General features: G+C 35.2%; 1 protein-coding gene and 1 long non-coding RNA gene across 2 annotated transcripts; one reads left to right on the top strand and one right to left on the bottom strand.

Moving 5' to 3' along the window:
• Nucleotides 1–8525: 8525 nt before the first annotated feature.
• On the bottom strand, nt 8526–10635 carry LOC137398726 (uncharacterized). The gene is made up of 2 exons (XR_010979007.1): nt 10579–10635; nt 8526–9418 (listed from the first exon to the last, which is right to left on the bottom strand). It is a non-coding gene; the product is annotated as an uncharacterized lncRNA (long non-coding RNA).
• Nucleotides 10636–13083: 2448 nt separating this feature from the next.
• On the top strand, nt 13084–14661 carry LOC137397989 (putative zinc finger protein 286B). Its single transcript, XM_068084089.1, has 2 exons — nt 13084–13131; nt 14224–14661. The coding sequence occupies exons 1-2, from the start codon at nt 13084–13086 to the stop codon at nt 14659–14661; spliced, it is 486 nt and encodes a 161-aa protein (XP_067940190.1).
• The last annotated feature ends 5571 nt before the right edge of the window (nt 14662–20232 follow it).

Raw genomic sequence — 20232 nt, forward strand, 5'->3', positions numbered from 1 at the left:
GGCTTTGTACATGTCTATAATCAAATTTTAAAAAATATTTGCCTTAATAATACAGTGATTAAATGGTTAGTGCTCTGGACTACAAAGTGACAAGACAGTGCATACTCTGGGATGTCAGAAGCATTGGAGACTTATGGAGCTGTCAAGTGCCAAGTCAGTAGTTTAGTTCCCACCACAGACTAGTAGTAGAGCAGGAGGGCATCAAAAAGCTGTCAAAAAAAGTGATTTATTCCTTTTGGAGGTGGGCTATGTGATAAGAGTGGCATCTAGATCAGAATTTTGAGCTGATTTCAAATATCTGGTTTCTACACTTCTCAGATTGTTCCTTTTTGAGCAATTTAATTAATATATTATTTAAATTAAATAAATATCTGTAATGTTTCATGTGCTTCTACCCGCAATGTAATAATGAAAATGGCATATAAATACTAAATAGTTATCAATAACCTAAGTTGGAATCAATTCTGATAACATTAAAATATTTCTTCTTCAAATATTATAATATTAGAATTGTAATATATAATATTATGTGTTCTCAGTTTGGTTGATATTGTGGCAGCTTTACAGTTTGTCCTTGTTATTCCGCAACTCATATATCATTACAGATCTGCAAAACAAAATGAAAAGTATTTTTAAAGACTCAGACCATGTATATATAACATTTTAGTATACATATATTCATCATTAATGCTTATTATGTTGAACCGTTTACTTTATTATGCAAGTGAAATCGCAATTAGTCAGTCTTTTATACGGTGTGACACATATGTATTCTAATCAAACATGAAGCGCACCTTTGGTTACAATACCACTCAAATACTAACCTTCTAATTCACAGTCATCTGAGTCTTCTGCATCACTACTTTCATCTCCATCCTCTTTATTTCTATTGCTACAGCAGCTGCTTCTGCACATGTCCGTACACTTGAAATCTGTATTGTAGCACTGACAGCGACGAGACTGGCACCCAGTTTTGCATCGACAAAACATGTCCATGAGCACATCAGGAGGTGCTGGTTGTTGTGTTATCCATCTAGCTTTAAGCTCTCCATCTTCCATAAACCATCCATGTTGCTGGGGGATGGGACATTGATGATGATTTGCTTGGCTCTTCTCCATATCGCGTCCTGATAGGCAGCCTTAGATATATGGATAATTAACTCATCTAGTGTGGGTGGTAGGTTTGGTTGTGATGTGCGAGACGGTGAGCAGAAGATCTTATACCTTGCTTCATTGATGGAATTTGTCTCTTCACCATATAATCTGCATATGAATGTCTCAATAGATTATCTTATTGCACCATCAACTTCAAAATCTGTTCCCAATGATTTCAGTGTGTTACAGAATTCAAGGTTGTTCTTTAGCAGCTTGAAGAAAGTTATCTTCCCGTTGGAATAGAATGCGCTTACACTGTCATATCCACTTAGAGCATTGAGCCCGAGCAGTGCTTTGCATCGTTTGGATGTGAGGACAGTAGACAGACAGCCTGTTTACATATCTCAACTGCTTCTTACCACAGCAGTAAATGGGTTTTTGTGATGGCAGCTCATTCACTAGAGATAGACAGCTTAGGAAAACATCTGTGTCCTGGCACTTGACTAGAACTTTTGAGCTGGGTTTGTCTTCCATTATCTTTACGATATGTGATAACATGCGCGTATCTGCTTCCTCGTGGTCTGGTGTCAAACTATCTATTTGGTTTACAGCGATTGATCCATCAAGGTCATAGCTGATCATGTGGCATTCTTGAGAAAAAGCTGTTTCAAGATCTAGTTTCTGCTTCACAGTTGACTTCCTCCATGTATCCTTTAAAAATTTCACTAAAGCTGTCTTGTTTGAGCCATCTGCTGAAAATTCAGAAGTTCGGACTGAACACAGCAACCTTCTGCCTTCCTTCCACACTTCCACGACTTCTCTCACCTCCTTTAATGCTGATATCAGGGTATGTGTCACAAACAAAATCCACACGACATGTGTGTTATACGTTTGCAATACTAACTATCCGTTGCAAAAGCTGACTTGCAACCATGCCAAAAGTTGGAGGAGCTTTCAGGGTCTGAATTTCGGCCGTAGCATTAACCACAACAGCGTCAAAGACTGGTAGCTGATCCTGGTTAACATAGATTGATGGTTGATCATCAGCATCTTCCTCAACAGCAGCCATCAGAGCCGACTTGGCAGTCTTCAATATAGAGCCATCAGAGTTAGCCAGGGACCAGCTGATGTTGCCAAGAGAGAATGATAACACTTTTCTCAAATCCAAGTTACGCCGTTGGCTGATCACTAACAAATTCTCAAACAGTCTGTGCGAACACGCTAGGACTTTTTCTTTTGATTTTTTCTTAGCTGATGGTAATGTGGGGAAGGTTTTGAGCTTGTTTGACTTGATGGATGCATTGAAATCAATCTCTTGGGTGCTTAACCTCCTCTGGACAAATTCTGAAAGCTGTTTCTCTCCTATCACATTTGCCATTTCAAGATCCTGCTTCACTTCGATGGGGACTTTTGCACCACTGGTAATATGTACTAGCTTGGTGGTTTGAAACGCAAATTGATTTATTTTTGCTGTTATGAGTCTTTCATGACTTCCTTCATTTCCTCATCAGCCTTCCATGCTTTTTCACGCATCTCATAACTTGCTGCATCCGAATCACCAGGCACTAGCATCTTCTTCATGTCTGTATGTACAGCTGTTCGTTCTGGGTGAGATAGAGTCCAGCATTGAGAGGCCGATGATTTCTGTTAAACCCTATGATTCTACCGTGAGACTTTGAGTCTCTTTTAACTGTTTGCTCAATAGATTGATCACAAGCGATAGAGCTGAATGGACAGTGATGTCATGATTGATAAGTAAAATACCCCTTTTTCATAAGAGCCTCATACACCTTGCTACGCCATACTTTCAGATTACTCATCTCTGCATAGTACAGCATGCAATATCTAGCGTAGTTTGTGTGGTCATATGCAAAAAACCAAGGAAGGATCATACATGTAATTGATCTGTAAATTTATTTCCAAATTGTAGACTATAACAAGTCATGTAAACTGCAAAGAGTTAGTTTTGCTGCTCACAAAATGTGCAGACAAAAATGAAAATGTTTTCTTTTTCTCCCACCAAAGTACCATCATCATGGAGTAATCATCATGAATTTTTAAAGCTATAAATATCTGATCTCACCTCTCCTGCTGTATCACATTCTTTCTGTCTCTTCTCATGTCTTTTCTCAGCCCTTTCCATAACGAGTTTGTTACAATACTTTTTATAACAGGCATAATGACAAGAAGTCTGAAATTTCATTGAAGTTCTCAATGATTAGAACTTTTTGAGCAATTTCACATTGAATGCTCTCTCCTTCCAATATCAACCATCTGTTTGAATACTGTTTGGCTGTCTCATATTGAAGTTTAGTCACTCTGACTAGGGTTTCATTCACAGACTAATCAAGACAGTGAAACAAGCGGTCTTGCTGCATCCTTGGCATGGGTTAAGGAATGCTGAGAATTGACTCACCTAATCTCAAATAAAAGCATTTATTAATTTTTGAGATTATAAAATAGTTTTCTTTGTCTGATATGTAAGGTTTTCCAACCAAACTTGGAGTTGCCCCCTCCCATTTCGAAAATGCTCTCTAGCTCAGAAATGTGCAAACACATAGGTGTAGAAACATTATAATTGAATTCAGCATAAATTTCTGACTATAAAACATCTTAGTTTGAGTAGCCCACCCTCCGAAGGAAAAGGCTGAAAGATAAGTTTATGTTCCTGCTCTACTATAGTGTTTGCCTTCTTTAACAGCATAGAATGTAACTCTTGTGTAGCAAGTTTTTCCTGCAGCGCCAAGAATTCCCCACAGATCTGTTAGCTGAGCCTGATAAAGAAATATTGAGGCTGCTTTCTAAGAACATTGGGATACAGTGGAACAACTGGTATTTTTATTTTTGCTTCAAAAACTAAAAAAATTCTTACTCAGTTATACATGACCAATTTTACCATGGTAGTCAGCTACAAATAATGCTGAAAGTTGAAAATTTATGTTATTTAAAGGATTTTGTTTTTGTTATATCCCGGTTTTGTCAAATGTATTTTTGTAGTGCTTATTAAAGTAACCTTAATTTAAAGTTTAGTTGAGTTAGTTCAGTTAGTAGGTCAAGTTAAAAACAAATATTGTGTCAACTGATTTTATTCCACTCTGCAAGTTATGTTTTATATGCAAGTCTTATAAGTGTTAATAAGGGTTGATGATTGAGTTACTTCTATTTATCGCAGTTACTTGACCCCTTTTTTGTATGTTCTGATTCTGGTAATATTGTAACTTCCTTTGTTTATGTCAACTAATGTACTGTTACAATCATCATATCTTACTAAATCCATAGTATATTATTAAAAACTTTTCATGTTAATTATAAATTTTTTGATTTTTAAGCAGCTAATGCATCCTACAGATTTTTACATTCTAAGTCAAAAGTGCGAAAAAATATAATTATCAAAGTTTTTTTTTATGCTTCTTTAAAGTTTGAATGTTGTGCTAGCGGCAAATGTAATAAATATTCTGAATGAGTTAATGCCCTTTTTAAAGCAGCATATCAAATGTTTGCTAGCTACAATTTAAATATGTAAATATTTTTACTGCATTTTGTAGCATATAAAAATTTGAGCAGTATATTCTACAAAATTCCATTATTTAAAAATTTAGCTATGCGCTACCAAAAAAACACTAAGTTGGTAAAAGTTAGGATGTTGAGGTATTTACAGTAGCAATCAATAAGTATAGCCATAAAATAATATATTATCAAAGCAATCTACGAAGGGTATACTGTCCCTTCTACCATTCTTACTGTTGTCACCCAGTTTATAGCTAAAACCACAGAACTAGTTTCATAGGTCAGCCAAAACTGAACTTATACAGTGCACCCTCGGGAAAACGATTACCCTGATATACGATTTTTTCACCTTACGAAGTTGAACATTGTGAAATCTTCACCTCGCTATACAAATTTTATTTCACGATACGATTTTGAAAAAAGTTTCGCCCGAGTTAAAATTTGGCGGTCGGTGTGCTCATAACGCACGTCGTAATAATAAAGACACCGAAATACAGTTTGCCGAAAACATTTTCAGAACGTTTAGAAGAGATACGATGACCGACTTCTTTCAGGACAGCATTTCGCGTGGAAATTTCGTGTAAAATACAAAAGCGAGAGCAAATATTCATTTTCTGCGTTATACTCTCTTTTACTATAAACTTTTAGTCAGCATACGTATATAACTACAAGTATCTAAATTTAATTTGTTAGCTATGGAATCTGAGACCGATACAAACATTACAAAATGAAGAAAAAATTATTTCCATGTCAACAAAGTTGGAAGTCATAAATAAATAAGAAGAAAGCGCCGGTATTGTTAATAATGTCAAGGAATATGGTCGTAACTAATCAGAATTTGCAGTTATTATTAAAGCAAGCACAAGGAGGAGCTTACAACTGACGATTTGAAACTGTTGGAAGGCCATGCACGCGATCAGCATTAAAGAGGAGCAACCCTTTAGTATGGGCGAGGGCCGAGGAACTAGAAGACACAGAAAAACCTACATTGGCAGAAATATTTCAAGTGTTTAATTTGCTGATGTGGAATGGTACATAAAACTAATGCGTGTGGAATGTATATCATTATTTATATTTTTGTGGCATGTTTTATTCATTTCATTTTATGTTTTATTTATTTCATTTTGATTTTATGTGTTATTTTCTTGTTCAACCATGTCTTTGCAGTCCAGCCTGTTCTCTACTACGTAAATACAATTCATCGTATGTATGTAACTCATATATAACTAGCTACTCAAGATAGTCGATGCATCTACATTACTTTCTAAAAGCTGCTAAAGCCCTGTCCTCTAGGGTATAAATAAGTTCAAACTTTTTACGTTTGGTTACATTGATTCTTGTACACATTTCATACAAGACAAACTACTGTACCACCTTCTCTGGATCCTTTTACAAGCGTTAGCTTGCTAGCAATTTTTTGCATTGCACCATCAACCTTTTCTTTTAAGCCAGTAGAAAAATTGGACAGGAATGGGCAACTTCTTTTAGCCTGGGAAAAAAATTCCAATTCATTACTTATTAAATTTATTTTCAAGTGTACAGCAACAAAATTAGCATTGATACGCTTTTGCCTCCTCTCTGCTTTACTCGCTACATGCTCCTGTTGAAGCCACGTTACTTCAAAGGTATGTACACCCTGTATAGCAAATAAAATTTTATTTTTCTTTTCGGTAGCCATTAAATGGTCAAGTGTGCAAGAGGCTGATTTCTATAACTATATCGCTCGGCCTAATTGATTTAGGTTGAATAAGGTTTCAACCAGACGCGCTAAATTTTATAGTGAAAGTGAAGATAGGAACTGCTGAAGGATAAAATTTTGTAATATAAAAAGTTGAAATTCAGTAAAATAGTTCAAAATACATACTAAAACTTAGTTTTAAGTGTAGGTTTAGCAAGCTATACTTATTTGAAGTGATTTCAAAGTTTATGTTATGCGTACCTTTTGAAGGTAAGAACTCCTTATCGTACATACTGCATTTGGTAAACACCTTATAATTTTGCATTTTATTGCAGATCATAACCATTAAAATACACTAAATACAATACAGTTATTGTAGGTAACTATAATTACTAAAATTAACATACTATTTTGTTGCTAATCGTCGATATGTACACATTTTTATAAAAAGAATTTGACGATTTTTACCCAGGAATGTTTGCATTGTATAATTACAATGGTCTCTATATCCCAATATACGAATTTTTCACCATATGATGCCAACCCTGGAACGAATTAACATCGTATCTCGAGGGTGAACTGTAATTGCTCTAGTTGAGGAGCCGCTAAAGTGTAAGTTGTTGAACAGGTGGAAAAGCTGTACTTTAGCTGCTGGGGCTATAGTTTTGCTACAAACTTGGAGTTAGCTTTGCTCAATAGGCTAGTTTTGATCAAGAGCTGCACCAGAATGATTGAAAGTATGTAGAAATAAAACTGGCAACGCGTTTATAGTGTTGGAGTTATCTTCTCATGCTTTACAAAAAGGGGATAATGGAAAGACAACTCTTACTGTCTCACAACATTGTTTCTATTGATGATTAATCAGCTGCTCATAGGATTGATAAAAGCAATAAATTGTGTCCACAAAAGAGAATGCAAGCGGATTTAAAAAAGATCAAAGCAAATATTAGGATAAAATTTACAACAATAGAAAAGGTAGCAAGAAAAATGTTCAGAAGGTCACTCAAGTTCCAACGCGCTCTGTCAGCTAGTGTATGTTGATTGCTGAAAGAGGAAATCAATAGCATCTAAAAATGTAAGCACTAATAGAATTGTTGCAACTAGTCTTCATTCTGACCTTCCTAGAACATTCTAGACTTTTCTAGAACACCTGTTAGCATTTTTGCTTCATCGCTACCTATGCCCAATCTGCTGGCAGTGATAAATCACTACTAACTGTATGCAAAGGCACATATAATGTTCAACAGGAAGTGCTCATCCGCAACACATTGTCTCACCTTTTATAATAGTATTTTATTGTTAATCCTGAGAGACATATGTTTACTAAGATACACTTTTGAAAAAGTGAACAAACACACTTGTAATTTTCATTTACACTCCATTTTATAGCTAAAGTTGCTGAGTAATCTGAATAAAATGATTGAGTTGTCTTCTCTTGAAAGCAATGGAGCAGTCCTTGTACAAAAACAATGCCAGAAAAGCAAAGAGGCAAGAAGTTAAAGGCTGAATCATTGATTATATAAATACCTAAATAATATTACAAGCTCAACCATTGGAACAAATTGATTAGAAAACCTGATAAAAAACCACAATCTACATCAGCCTTATCGTGGTGTTCATATTATTGTTGATAAGGAGGTATTATTACTGTTACTATTATTGACAAGAATGCAATTAATAACTAGTGAAAGAGACTGCAAAGCTTTCAGCTTGAAATAAAAGCTTCACTTCTGGTAAATATGCAACTTTTTTCTATACCAACTCTATTTAGAACCTGCAAATGTTTATCATATTTAAAAAGTTATTTGTACTTCGAAGAATTAGATGACATCTGTTAGCATTCATAACTTCAGAGGATTTCTTACAGAGCATGTATTGATCAACTTTACTTCTAGTCTTTGTGCAGCTAACAATCTACTGTAGCTTATATCGCACTGCTACATTTTGCAAATATTCTGGATGAGAGGCAACAGCCAGGATCCTTATTCAATATTTTACAATACAAAAAAGGAGATAGCTCTTCAATTGTCTTACAAAAGGCACAAACTACCAAATGAAGCTACTTCTATAGATATATTCTGGTTAAAGTGTTGTCTTTTTCCTTTTATTATTACTAAAATTTTGAAATAATTTGAATTTAAAATGGTTTTCGGAGGGGTTGTCTGCTCTCGATTACCAAAGATTATAATGAACCTCTGCCTGTTTATTGGTTACAATGTTTTATGATAAAGCACATGCACTGGTATCAGAGTTATAGAACATTTATTTAATTATGGATATCAATTTACTTAAAAAATATAAACTGATAATTCAAAAGAAAATATCTATATGAAATGCATCAAACAAATTCATTTAATCTCATAATACTAAATAGCAATAGTAAGCTTGTTACAGAACAAAGATTACATGATTTGTAAGTGATATATAATGTATATATTTAAGTATAAATATCTTCATTGGCACCTTAGGTTCCTTTTACTATTTGCATAGTCCTAACTGAATAGTATAGAGCTGTGGCACAAACAGCCAAGTGCATCAGGTCAGCACAAACTCTGGACGCTGTTGGCCCTTCTCTTGCGCACCACCTAGCTAGTATAATCAGAGTGTTTGCACCAAGTCGTACAGATGCACAAACTACCATAGCAGTGACAGCCTGACCCGTTAACGAAGGAGACTGTACTAAGTTGTTTTTTGCAAGAGAAATGAAAAAGTCAACAAAGATTACTTGCACCAAATGATCAAAAGCAGCCCAGTTTGTGTGAAAAGAAACAGTCGACAAGTCAGCGTTACCTGACTCAGAACATGCAGAAAGTATGAGTGAAAGCTCACTAAGTCTAACAAGCAGCGCAAAAGAAACTCCTGCGATCCACAAATTTTTGAAGTTATGATTGTAATCATAGTCATTATCTTCCGTTTTGTGACAAAAGTTATTAAGAGCTGTTATTTCTTCAATAGTTTGCCAAATTCCAAAACCAAAAAGGCAAAGCCATATTAGTACTTTCCAAAGCAAGCTATCTGAAGGAGAACATCCAGCTAGCTGTGCAGCTCCATTCTGAACCTCGCCAGCTGTTTTGAATGTATCTTTACAGATGGTTAGAATGATGCCCATTGCTTAGAGAGGCTCTAGCTCAGATGAGTCTACAAAACTGTATTACGTTATATTGCATTATATAACCGCACTAGCTGAATGGCCGGCGTTGCATGGGGAAGAAAACAGCTTATCAACAGTGGCAGATAATGTAATTGTCATTGGCTAATTTGAACAACTTAATCTAGTATATTTCTAAACTTACTATGATAAGAACCATGAGTGCTGTGAGTGCTGTGAGCCATGAGGCCAGCTTTAGAGACATTAAACATCACACAGCAGAATTGTACTTATTCTAACCAATATAATCACTATGTGGATGATTAATCAACTGTATCGAAAATAGTGTGAGTGGTTTAATGGGTTCAATGGGTGAACTGGTGGTTCTGAGTTCTAACCCTGCGCAATGCGGATTTTCTGTTGTTAACATTTAATCGATATAGCAGAATATAAATGCTGAGGATGACGGCAGCTCCGCCAAAGGAAGAGTACATACTAGAGGAGACATTACCATCGCTTTGTTATAAAAGGGTTAAATTAATCTTCTCAAAAATCTGGTGAGCCAATCAAAAATACTGATCGACCCTGTAATTGAGCGTCACCTCTAATAAAATGCCACTATAGAAGTTTAAATTGAGGTTTTACAGTGTATTGTGTTATCTTCGTGTTATATATAAATAACATAATATACTGTAAAATAATATGCATATTGGACATAAATAATATGTAATATGTCAATTACATAATGCTATATTAAATAGCATTATGTAATTTATAATTATAATAATACAACGACATTTCAGAACCAAACAAGAATAACTGGTATACTGTTTTTATGATTATTGCAACTTTTGCTATTAAGACTCGCAGAATTCTTATTTTTAGCTATTTTTGTAATTAGTCTTGGTGACATGCTGCAGGTACTAAAAGCTATCAAAAGTTAATAAAGTTTTTTCAATATATTAATACAGCAAAGATAACCAAAAATAATATTTAGCATTTGTCTTCAGTTGAGACAAGACACACCGCTTAGCAAGCTCTCAAAAGTTTTAGAAAGTAGATAACCTACCTATCTGACTATTACATGTTATCTAGGTTTTATCATATGGCACAAGGTTATCTGCTCTCAAAGGTTCTAAAAAGCAGATCCCCTTCCTATCCTACTATCACACATTATCTAGGCTTCATCAGAGGCCACAAACTAACTTACCAGATTAGCTTTAGCCTTGAGCGTTTGATGTCTGCCTTGAGTCAATGTGTCGCAGAGTCTAACTGAGCCAACAAGAGAAGGAACTATATTTAATCCAAACTGCTGTCACACATAATTCACTTACATTAGAATGAAATGGACAATCTGATTGGTTGACGGTGCTCTACAGGGAAGTTCTGTGGTAGCAAACGAGACAATGAAACCTTTGTGTTTTCATTTAATTGCAGAGTGATAATAAACTTGAATTTTGACCTGAACATTGACACTTGGTGTAGCAATAGTTGGTCCATAATTATCAAACTCTCACTACAGGGCAGCTTCACTCAGTTTGTGCATTCACACTTGCTGCCTACTAGTAACATTTTAGATGGTACAATACAACATACACATACACTATATGCCTGGGTGCCAGGGCTGTTACAGCTTGATAGCTGTGCACATTCAGAATACTCTAGTTGTGGGCCCATTTCCAGATGAGGATGTGCAAGTTTAAAAAACTAGACAATGTTTTAGTCACATTCAGACCCTCTTAACCATTCATGTTAATCACTTAACATAGTGCACTGTTTAAGGTGCACTATATTAAGGGCACTATATTGAGGGTACTATATTGAGGGTACTATATTGAGGGTACTATATTAAGGGTACTATATTAAGGGCTCTATATTAAGGGCACTATATTAAGGGCACTATATTAAGGACACTATATTAAAAGCACTATATTAAGGACAATATATTAAGGACAATATATTAAGGACACTATATTAGGGGCACTTTATTAAGGGTACTATATTAAGAGCACTATATTAAGGGCACTATATTAAGGGCGCTGTATTAACGGCACTATATTAAGGGCACTATATTAAGGACACTATATTAAGGACACTATATTAAGGGCACTATATTAAGGGCACTATATTAAGGGCACTATATTAAGGGCACTATATAAAGGACACTATATTAAGGGCACTATATTAAGGGCACAATATTAAGGGCACTATATTAAGGGCACTATATTAGGTCACTATATTGAGGGCACTATATTAAGGGCACTATATTAAGGGCACTATATAAAGGGCACTATATTAAGGGCACTATATTAGGTCACTATATTGAGGGCACTATATTAAGGACACTATATTAGGTCACTATATTAAAGGCACTATATAAAGGGTACTCTATTAAGGCCACTATATTAAAGGGCACTATATTAAGGGCACTATATTAAAGGCACTATATTAAAGGCACTATATTAAAGGCACTATATCAAAGGCACTATATCGTCTTTTCTTGTAAACATTGCTGCACCCTTTGTACAAAAACAATGCTAAAACAACAGATAAGCGAGAGGCTAAAGGCCGAAGCATTGAATATATGAATAACTCATCACATGATAATAAATGATACAAACACAACCTTTGGAGTAGGTTGTTTAGAAAACTTGTTAAAAAACCACGAGCTACATCAACCTCACCATGGTGTTTATAATATTGTTGATGAGGATGTATTATTATTGTTACTATTATTGACAAGAAAGCACATGCACCGGTATCAGTTATTGAACATTTATTCATTATAGACATTAACTTACTTAAAGAATATAAACTGATAATTCAAAAAGTAATTATTCATATGAAATGCTTCAAACAAATTCATTTCATCTCAAAATACTAACTAGTAATAATAATTTGGTTAACAGAACAAAGAATACATGATTTGTAAGTGATATACCATGTATATATTTACTTATATATGTATATCTTCATTGGCACACCTACATCTCTTTTACTATTTGCATAGTTCTAACTGAGTAGTATAGAGCTGTGGCACAAACAGCCAAGTGCACTAAGTCAGCACAAACTCTTTTCACTGTTGGCCCTTCTCTTGCGCACCACCTAGCTAGTATAATCAGAGTGTTTGCACCGAGTCTTACAGATGCACAAACTACCATAGCAGTGACAGCCTCACCCGTTAACAGAGGAGACTGTACTAAGTTGTTTTTCGCAAGAGAAATAAAAAAGTCAACAAAGATTACTTGCACCAAATGATCGAGAGCAGCCCAGTTTGTGTAGAAAGAAACATTTGGCAAGTCAGGTTCAATCACTTCATAAAGAGCAACGAGTATCAGTGAAAGCTCACTAAGTCTAACAAGCAGTTCGAAAGAAACTCCTGCGATCCACAAATTTTTGAAGTTATGATTGTAAGCATAGTCATTATCTTCCGTTTTGTGACAAAAGTCATTAAGAGCTGCTATTTCTTCAATGGTTTGCCAAATTCCAAAACAAAAAAGGCAAAACCATATTATTGCTTTCCAGGTCAAGCTATTCATAGGAGAACATCTAGCCAGCTGTGCAGCTCCACCCTGAACCTTGCCAGCTGTTCTGAATATATCTTTACAGATGGTGAGAGTGGCGTCCATTGCTTTAAGAAGAGGCTCTAGCTGAGAAGAGTCTACAAAACTGTATTATGGTATGTTGTGTTGTATTATATAACCGTACTAGAAGAATGCCCGGCGTTGCATGGGTAATAGAAACAGCTTATAAGCTGTTGCGGGTAATGCAGTTGTTATTGCCTAACTTTAATAATTTATAAGTATATTTCTAAGCTTACTATAATAAGATTCGTGAGTGCCATGAGTGCCATGAGTCGTGAGGCCAGCTATAGTGACATTAAGCACCACACAGAGTCATTATGCTTGTTCTAACCAATATAATGACTATGTCCACGGTTATTCGAGTGATCTGCTACTAACGTGTGTGTGTTTAAAGGGTTAGCTCGTGAACTAGTGTTTCGAGTTCGAACCCAGGGTAAAACGGGTTTTTTATTGTTAATATTTCATTGGTATAGCTGAACATAAATGCTGAGGCTAGAATGACAGCATTTATGTTGCTCCACCCAAGAAGAGTACAAACTAGAGGAGGCATTAGCATCGCTTTGCTCATAAAAGGTTCAAATTAATCTTTCCAAAACTCTGGCAAGCTAATCAAAAAGTACAGCGCTAACCTGTAATTGAGCGTCGCCTCTAATAAAACGCCCCTATAGAGGAAAAGTTCAAAAATACAGCGCCATGGCATTCAAATAGAGGTTTTACAGCATATTATGTTATCTATTATAACTAGCATAACATACTGTAAAATAATATGTATATTGTACATAAATAATAAGTAATAGCATTGTATATTAAATAGCATTATGTAATCTATAGTTATAATAATACAACGACATGTCAGAATCAAACAAGAATAACTGATATACGTTTTTATGATTATTGCAACTTTTGCTAATAAAGCTCACCGAAATCTTATTCTTAGCTATTTGCTGTAATTAGCACTGTATTAACCGTTTTACATTTGATAATTGCTTTGCTGAACTGAGAGAAGTTAGTACTAGTGTCTCTTTCAGGTGTTGCAAAAATGCTTTTCGGCGATAAGCATTTCCGTGTCTTTGTTATTTTGATGTACGTAATAAGCGCACCGACTGCAAAATTTGAACTCAGGCAAAATTTTTGTTGAACTCGTATGGTGAAAAAAGGTTTGTATAGTGAGTTAAAAAAGTCATCATGTTTTAGTCCGTATAAGGTGAAAAAATTGAATATCAGGGTAATGTGAGTCCTGAGGGTGTACTGTGCTTAATAACTTAATCTAGTATATTTCTAAACTTACTATAATAAGAGCCGATAATATAAACGAGTGCCACGAGTGCCACGAGTGCCACGAGTGCCACGAGTGCCACGAGTGCCACGAGTGCCACGAGTGCCACGAGTGCCACGAGTGCCACGAGTGCCACGAGTGCCACGAGTGCCACGAGTGCCACGAGTGCCACGAGTGCCACGAGTGCCACGAGTGCCACGAGTGCCACGAGTGCCACGAGTGCCACGAGTGCCACGAGTGCCACGAGTGCCACGAGTGCCACGAGTGCCACGAGTGCCACGAGTGCCACGAGTGCCACGAGTGCCACGAGTGCCACGAGTGCCACGAGTGCCACGAGTGCCACGAGTGCCACGAGTGCCACGAGTGCCACGAGTGCCACGAGTGCCACGAGTGCCACGAGTGCCACGAGTGCCACGAGTGCCATGAATCATGAGGCCAGCTATAGTGACATTAAGCATCACACTGCCCCGTCGTTATGCTTATTCTAACCAATGTAATGACTATGTGCATAGTTAATTGATTGAACTCCAAGTGGTGTGAGTAGTTTAATGTGTTAGCTTAACGCTTCCTAAACTGGTGGTTCTGAGTTCTAACCCAGTGCAATGCAGTTTTTTTCTCGTTAACATTTAATCGGCACAGCTGAATATACACACTTGACATATGACAGACTTTCGGATTTATAGATTTATAGTTACCAATCGCCGTACCAGTACACTAACTAGTTAGATTTTTCCTATTTTATTACACTATATTGAACAATATTATATAATACAATGTTATAATTGATTATACTTTTGATGAGACATCGAGACAGATATAGTGTGATTACAATGATGTATATGTAAAATGAGCATATTATGTTATTCTAAGCCATATTATGTTGTATCACATTGTGTTATATCATGTCATAATAAGATATAAGAATATATCTCTTGAGATGACATTATATCAAGCTATATCATATTAAAATGCACTTTAACACTGTCATATGTTATACTACACTATATTGTAATGTGTTTTTATTATATTAATATGTATTGTACTTAGTATATTATATGACGTATATTTTATATATTGTATGGCGTATATTTTACCTTATATGCCTTTTATAGTAATTCATTCTACTATGTTGTTTTTTGTCGTACTTTATTGTATTATGGCATATTTCTGTAAAACTTCTTTTAAAATGCAACCTTCATTTGAACACTACCTCCAATAAAATGCACTCTAACAAAAAGCTTACAAAATACAGTACCACCCTTGAATTGAATGCCACCTTTGTGTGACCATCCATTTGACATTTTTAAAACTTTACAAAATCGTAATAAGTGTTCAGTATAAAATTGTCCTCAAAATGGTGCTAATAATGACTCGGTTACATCAACAACAATTAATTCTTTTGTAGCTGCTGTAGTAGTGGCCATGGTTATAGTGACCGTGTACTTGAGAAGATCATTGATTATTGAAGATTATTGATTACAATCATCAGAAATATTTTTATGACTTTTTTCAAAGTGTGTTTTCTAACTCTATCAAAACACCATCCAAATAATCAATAACTTTGTCTTGCTAGTATGTTTTACTCAATGCATTTCCTTGTTTCACTCGGTCTGATAGTTTGGCGTACATGAAAACGGTTAAGCAAAAATGCAGAGGCTGACAGCATTAATGTCGCTCCACTCAAAGAATAACATAAAATAAAGAAGATATTAACATCACTTTGCTGATAAAAGGTTGAATTAATTTTCCCAAAACACTGGCAAACTAAGCAGAAGGTACAGCACCACACTGTAATTGATTCTTTGATAAAATGCCGCTTTAGAAAAAAAGTTGAAAAATACACCATCAGGGCCATCAAATAAAGTTTTTACATTATAGTATGTTGGCTATATACAGTATTGTATATTAATTAGCATTATGTAATTTATAATTATAATAATATAAGGAAATTTCAGAACTAACCAGAATAATTAACGTACGTTTTTTATCGTTATTGCAACTTTTGCTATTAAGGTAAACAAAGATCTTAGTTCTGGCGATTCTTTGTAGCAAACCTTGGGTGACATATTCTGCAGCTACTAAACGTTATCCACAGCAAATTAATTTTCTGCATCATGTCCATACAGCTAGGATGACCAGAGATAGCATTTAATAATTATTTTCAGTCGAGACCGGATACACTGCTCAGCAACCTCTCAAAAGTTTTAGAGATTAGATCTTCTTCCTATACTACTATCACAAGTTATGTAGGCTTCATCAGACTAGATGTAGCCTTAAAAGTTTGATGCCTGACTAGATGCCTGTCAAGGCTTCGACGGATTTAACTGAACCAAAAGGAGAAGGAACTATTCTTTAGTCCAAACTGTTGACAGGAATGATTCACATATTTTAAAATAAAATGGAGAATCTGATTGGTTGACGGTGATCTACAAGGAAGTTTTGTGGTGACAAACAAGTACTTGAAACTCCGCCGTGTTTTCATTTAAATGCAGACTGATTACAAACTTGAATTTTGACCTAAACATTGACACTTGTCATAGCAATAGTTAGTTCGTAATTATCAACTCTCACTACAGGACAGCTTCACTCAGCTTATGAGATGGTACTTTTAGATGGTACATTACAACATACAGTGTACTTATATACCTGTGTGCGAGTACTGTCACAGCTTGCTGACTATGCACATTTAGATTACCCTAGTTATGGTCAGATATTCACTTAGGGATGTGAATGTTTAAAAACTAGACTATGTTTTAGTCACTTTCAGACCCTCTTAACCACTCATAATAACCACTTAACATAGTGCACTGTATTAGATGCACTATATTAAGGGCACTATACTAGGGGCACTATGTAAAGGGCACTATATTAAGGGCACTATATTAAGCGCACTATATTAAAGGCCCTATATTAAGGGCATTATACTCAGGGCTTTGTATTAAGGGCACTATATTAAAGGCACTATATTAGGCGAATTATATTAATTGCACTATATTAGGCATTATTTTAAGGACACTATAATAAGAGCACTATATTAAGTGCACTATATTAAGGCTACTATATTAAGGGCACTATATAAAAGGCACTATATTAAGGGTACTATATTAAGTACACTATATAAAGAGCACTATATAAAGGGCACTATATTAAGCGCAGTATATTAGAAGCACTATATTAAATGCACTACAATAAGTGCACTATAATAAGGACACTATATTAAGGGGACCATATTAAAGGCACAATAATAAGGGCACTTTCATAAGGGCACTACAATAAGGGCACTATATAAGGGGCATTATATTAAGGGAACTATATTAAGGGTACAATATTAACGGCACTATATTAAGGACACTATATTAAGGACACTATATTAAGGGCACTATATTAAGGACACTATATTAAGGGTACTATATTAAGTGCACTATATTAAGGGCACTATATTAAGGGCACAATATTAAGGGCACTATATTAAGGACACTATATTAAAAGCACTATATTAAGGACAATATATTAAGGACACTATATTAGGAGCAATATATTAAGGGCACTATATTAAGGGCACTATATAAAGGGCACTCTATTAAGGCCACTATATTAAAGGCACTATATCAAAGGCACTATATCGTCTTTTCTTGTAAACATTGCTGCACTGTTTGTACAAAAACAATGCTAAAACAACAGATAAGCAAGAGGCTAAAGGCCAAAGCATTGAATATATGAATAACTGATCAAATGATAATAAATGATCATACAAACACAACCTTTGGAGTAGGTTGTTTAGAAAACTTGATAGAAAACCATGAGCTACATCAGCCTCATCATGGTGTTTATAATATTGTTGATGAGGATGTATTATTATTGTTACTATTATTGACAAGAAAGCACATGCACCGGTATCAGTTATTGAACATTTATTTGATTGTAGATATTAACTTACTTGAAAATATAAACTGATAATTCAAAAAGTAATTATTTATATGAAATGCTTCAAACAAATTCATTTCATCTCATAATACTAACTAGTAATAATAAGTTGGTTAACAGAACAAAGAATACATGATTTGTAAGTGATATACCATGTATATGTTTACTTATATATGTATATCTTCATTGGCACACTTACATCTCTTTTACTATTTGCATAGTGTGAACTGAGTAGTATAGAGCTAAGGCACAAACAGCCAAGTGGAGCAGGTCAGCAGAAACTCTGGACGCTGTTGGCCCTTTTCTTGTGCACCACCTCGCTAGTATAATCAAAGTGTTTGCACCGAGTCTTACAGATGCACAAACTACCATAGCAGTGACAGCCTCACCCGTTAAAAAAGACTGTACTAAGTTGTTTTTTGCAAGAGAAATGAAAAGGTCAACAAAGATTACTTGCATCAAATGATCGAGAGCAGCCCAGTTTGTGTAGAAAGAAACATTTGGCAAGTCAGTTTCAATCACTTCATAAAGAGCAACGATTATCAGTGAAAGCTCACTAAGTCTGACAAGTAGTTCGAAAGAAACTCCTGTGATCCACAAATTTTTGAAGTTATGATTGTAATCATAGTCATTATCTTCCGTTTTGTGACAAAAGTCATTAAGAGCTGTTATTTCTTCAATGGTTTGCCAAATTCCAAAACAAAAAAGGCAAAACCATATTATTGCTTTCCGGGTCAAGCTATTCATAGGAGAACATCCAGCCAGCTGTGCAGCTCCACCCTGAACCTCGCCAGCTGTTCTGAATGTATCTTTACAGATGGTTAGAGTGGCGCCCATCGCTTTAAGAGGCTCTAGCTGAGAAGAGTCTACAAAACTGTATTACGGTATGTTATGTATATCATATAATGCTACTAGAAGAATGCCTGGCGTTGCATGGGTAATAGAAACAGCTTATAAGCTGTTGCGGGTAATGCAGTTGTTATTGCCTAACTTTAATAATTTATAAGTATATTTCTAAGCTTACTATAATAAGATTCATGAGTGCCATGAGTGCCATGAGTCGTAAGGCCAGCTATAGCGACATTAAGCATCCCACAGAGTCAATATGTTTGTTCTAACCAATGTAATGACTATGTCCACTGTTATTCGAGTGATCTGCTACTAGCGTGTATGTGTTTAAAGGGTTAGCTCGCTAACTCGTGAACTAGTGTTTCGAGTTCGAACCCAGGGTAAAGCGGATTTTTTATTGTTAATATTTCATTAGTATAGCTGAACATAAATGCTGAGGCTAGAATGATAGCTTTTATGTTGCTCTACCCAAAAAAGCGTACAAACTAGAGGAGACATTAACATCGCTTTGCTCATCAAAGGTTCAAATTAATTTTTCCAAAATTCTGGCAAGCTAATCAAAAAATACAGCGCTACCATGTAATTGAGCATCGCCTCTAATAAAATGCAACTGTAGAGGAAAAGTTCAAAAATACAGCGCCATGGCATTCAAATAGAGGTTTTACAGCATACTATGTTTTCTATTATAGATAACATAACATACTGTAAATTAATATGTATATTGTACATAAATAATAAGTAATAGCATTGTATATTAAATAGCAATATGTAATCTATAGTTATAATAATACAACGACATGTCAGAATCAAACCGTTTTTATATTATTATTATTATATTATTTAATATACCGTTTTTATGATTATTGCAACTTTTGCTAACAAGGCTCACAGAAATCTTATTCTTAGCTATTTGTTGTAATTAGAGAAGTTAAAATAAAAGATAAAATTAAAGAAGTATTTGCAATATAATAATACAGTTAAGATAACCAAAGATAATATTTAGCATTTGTTTTTGGTTGAGACCAGTCACACTGCTTAGCAAGCCCTCAAAAGTTCTAGAGATAAGATCACCTTCCTATCCTACTATCACAAGTTATATAGGCTTCATCAGATGGCACAAACCAACTTATCAGATCAGCTGTAGCCTTAAAGGTTTGATGCCTGACTAGAATCAATGAGTCAGAGTGCTTAACTGAGCAAGCAAAGAAGGAACTATTATTTATTCCAAATT

The sequence above is a fragment of the Watersipora subatra genome, chromosome 6 (assembly GCF_963576615.1).
Source record: "Watersipora subatra chromosome 6, tzWatSuba1.1, whole genome shotgun sequence".
NCBI lineage: Eukaryota > Metazoa > Bryozoa > Gymnolaemata > Cheilostomatida > Watersiporidae > Watersipora > Watersipora subatra.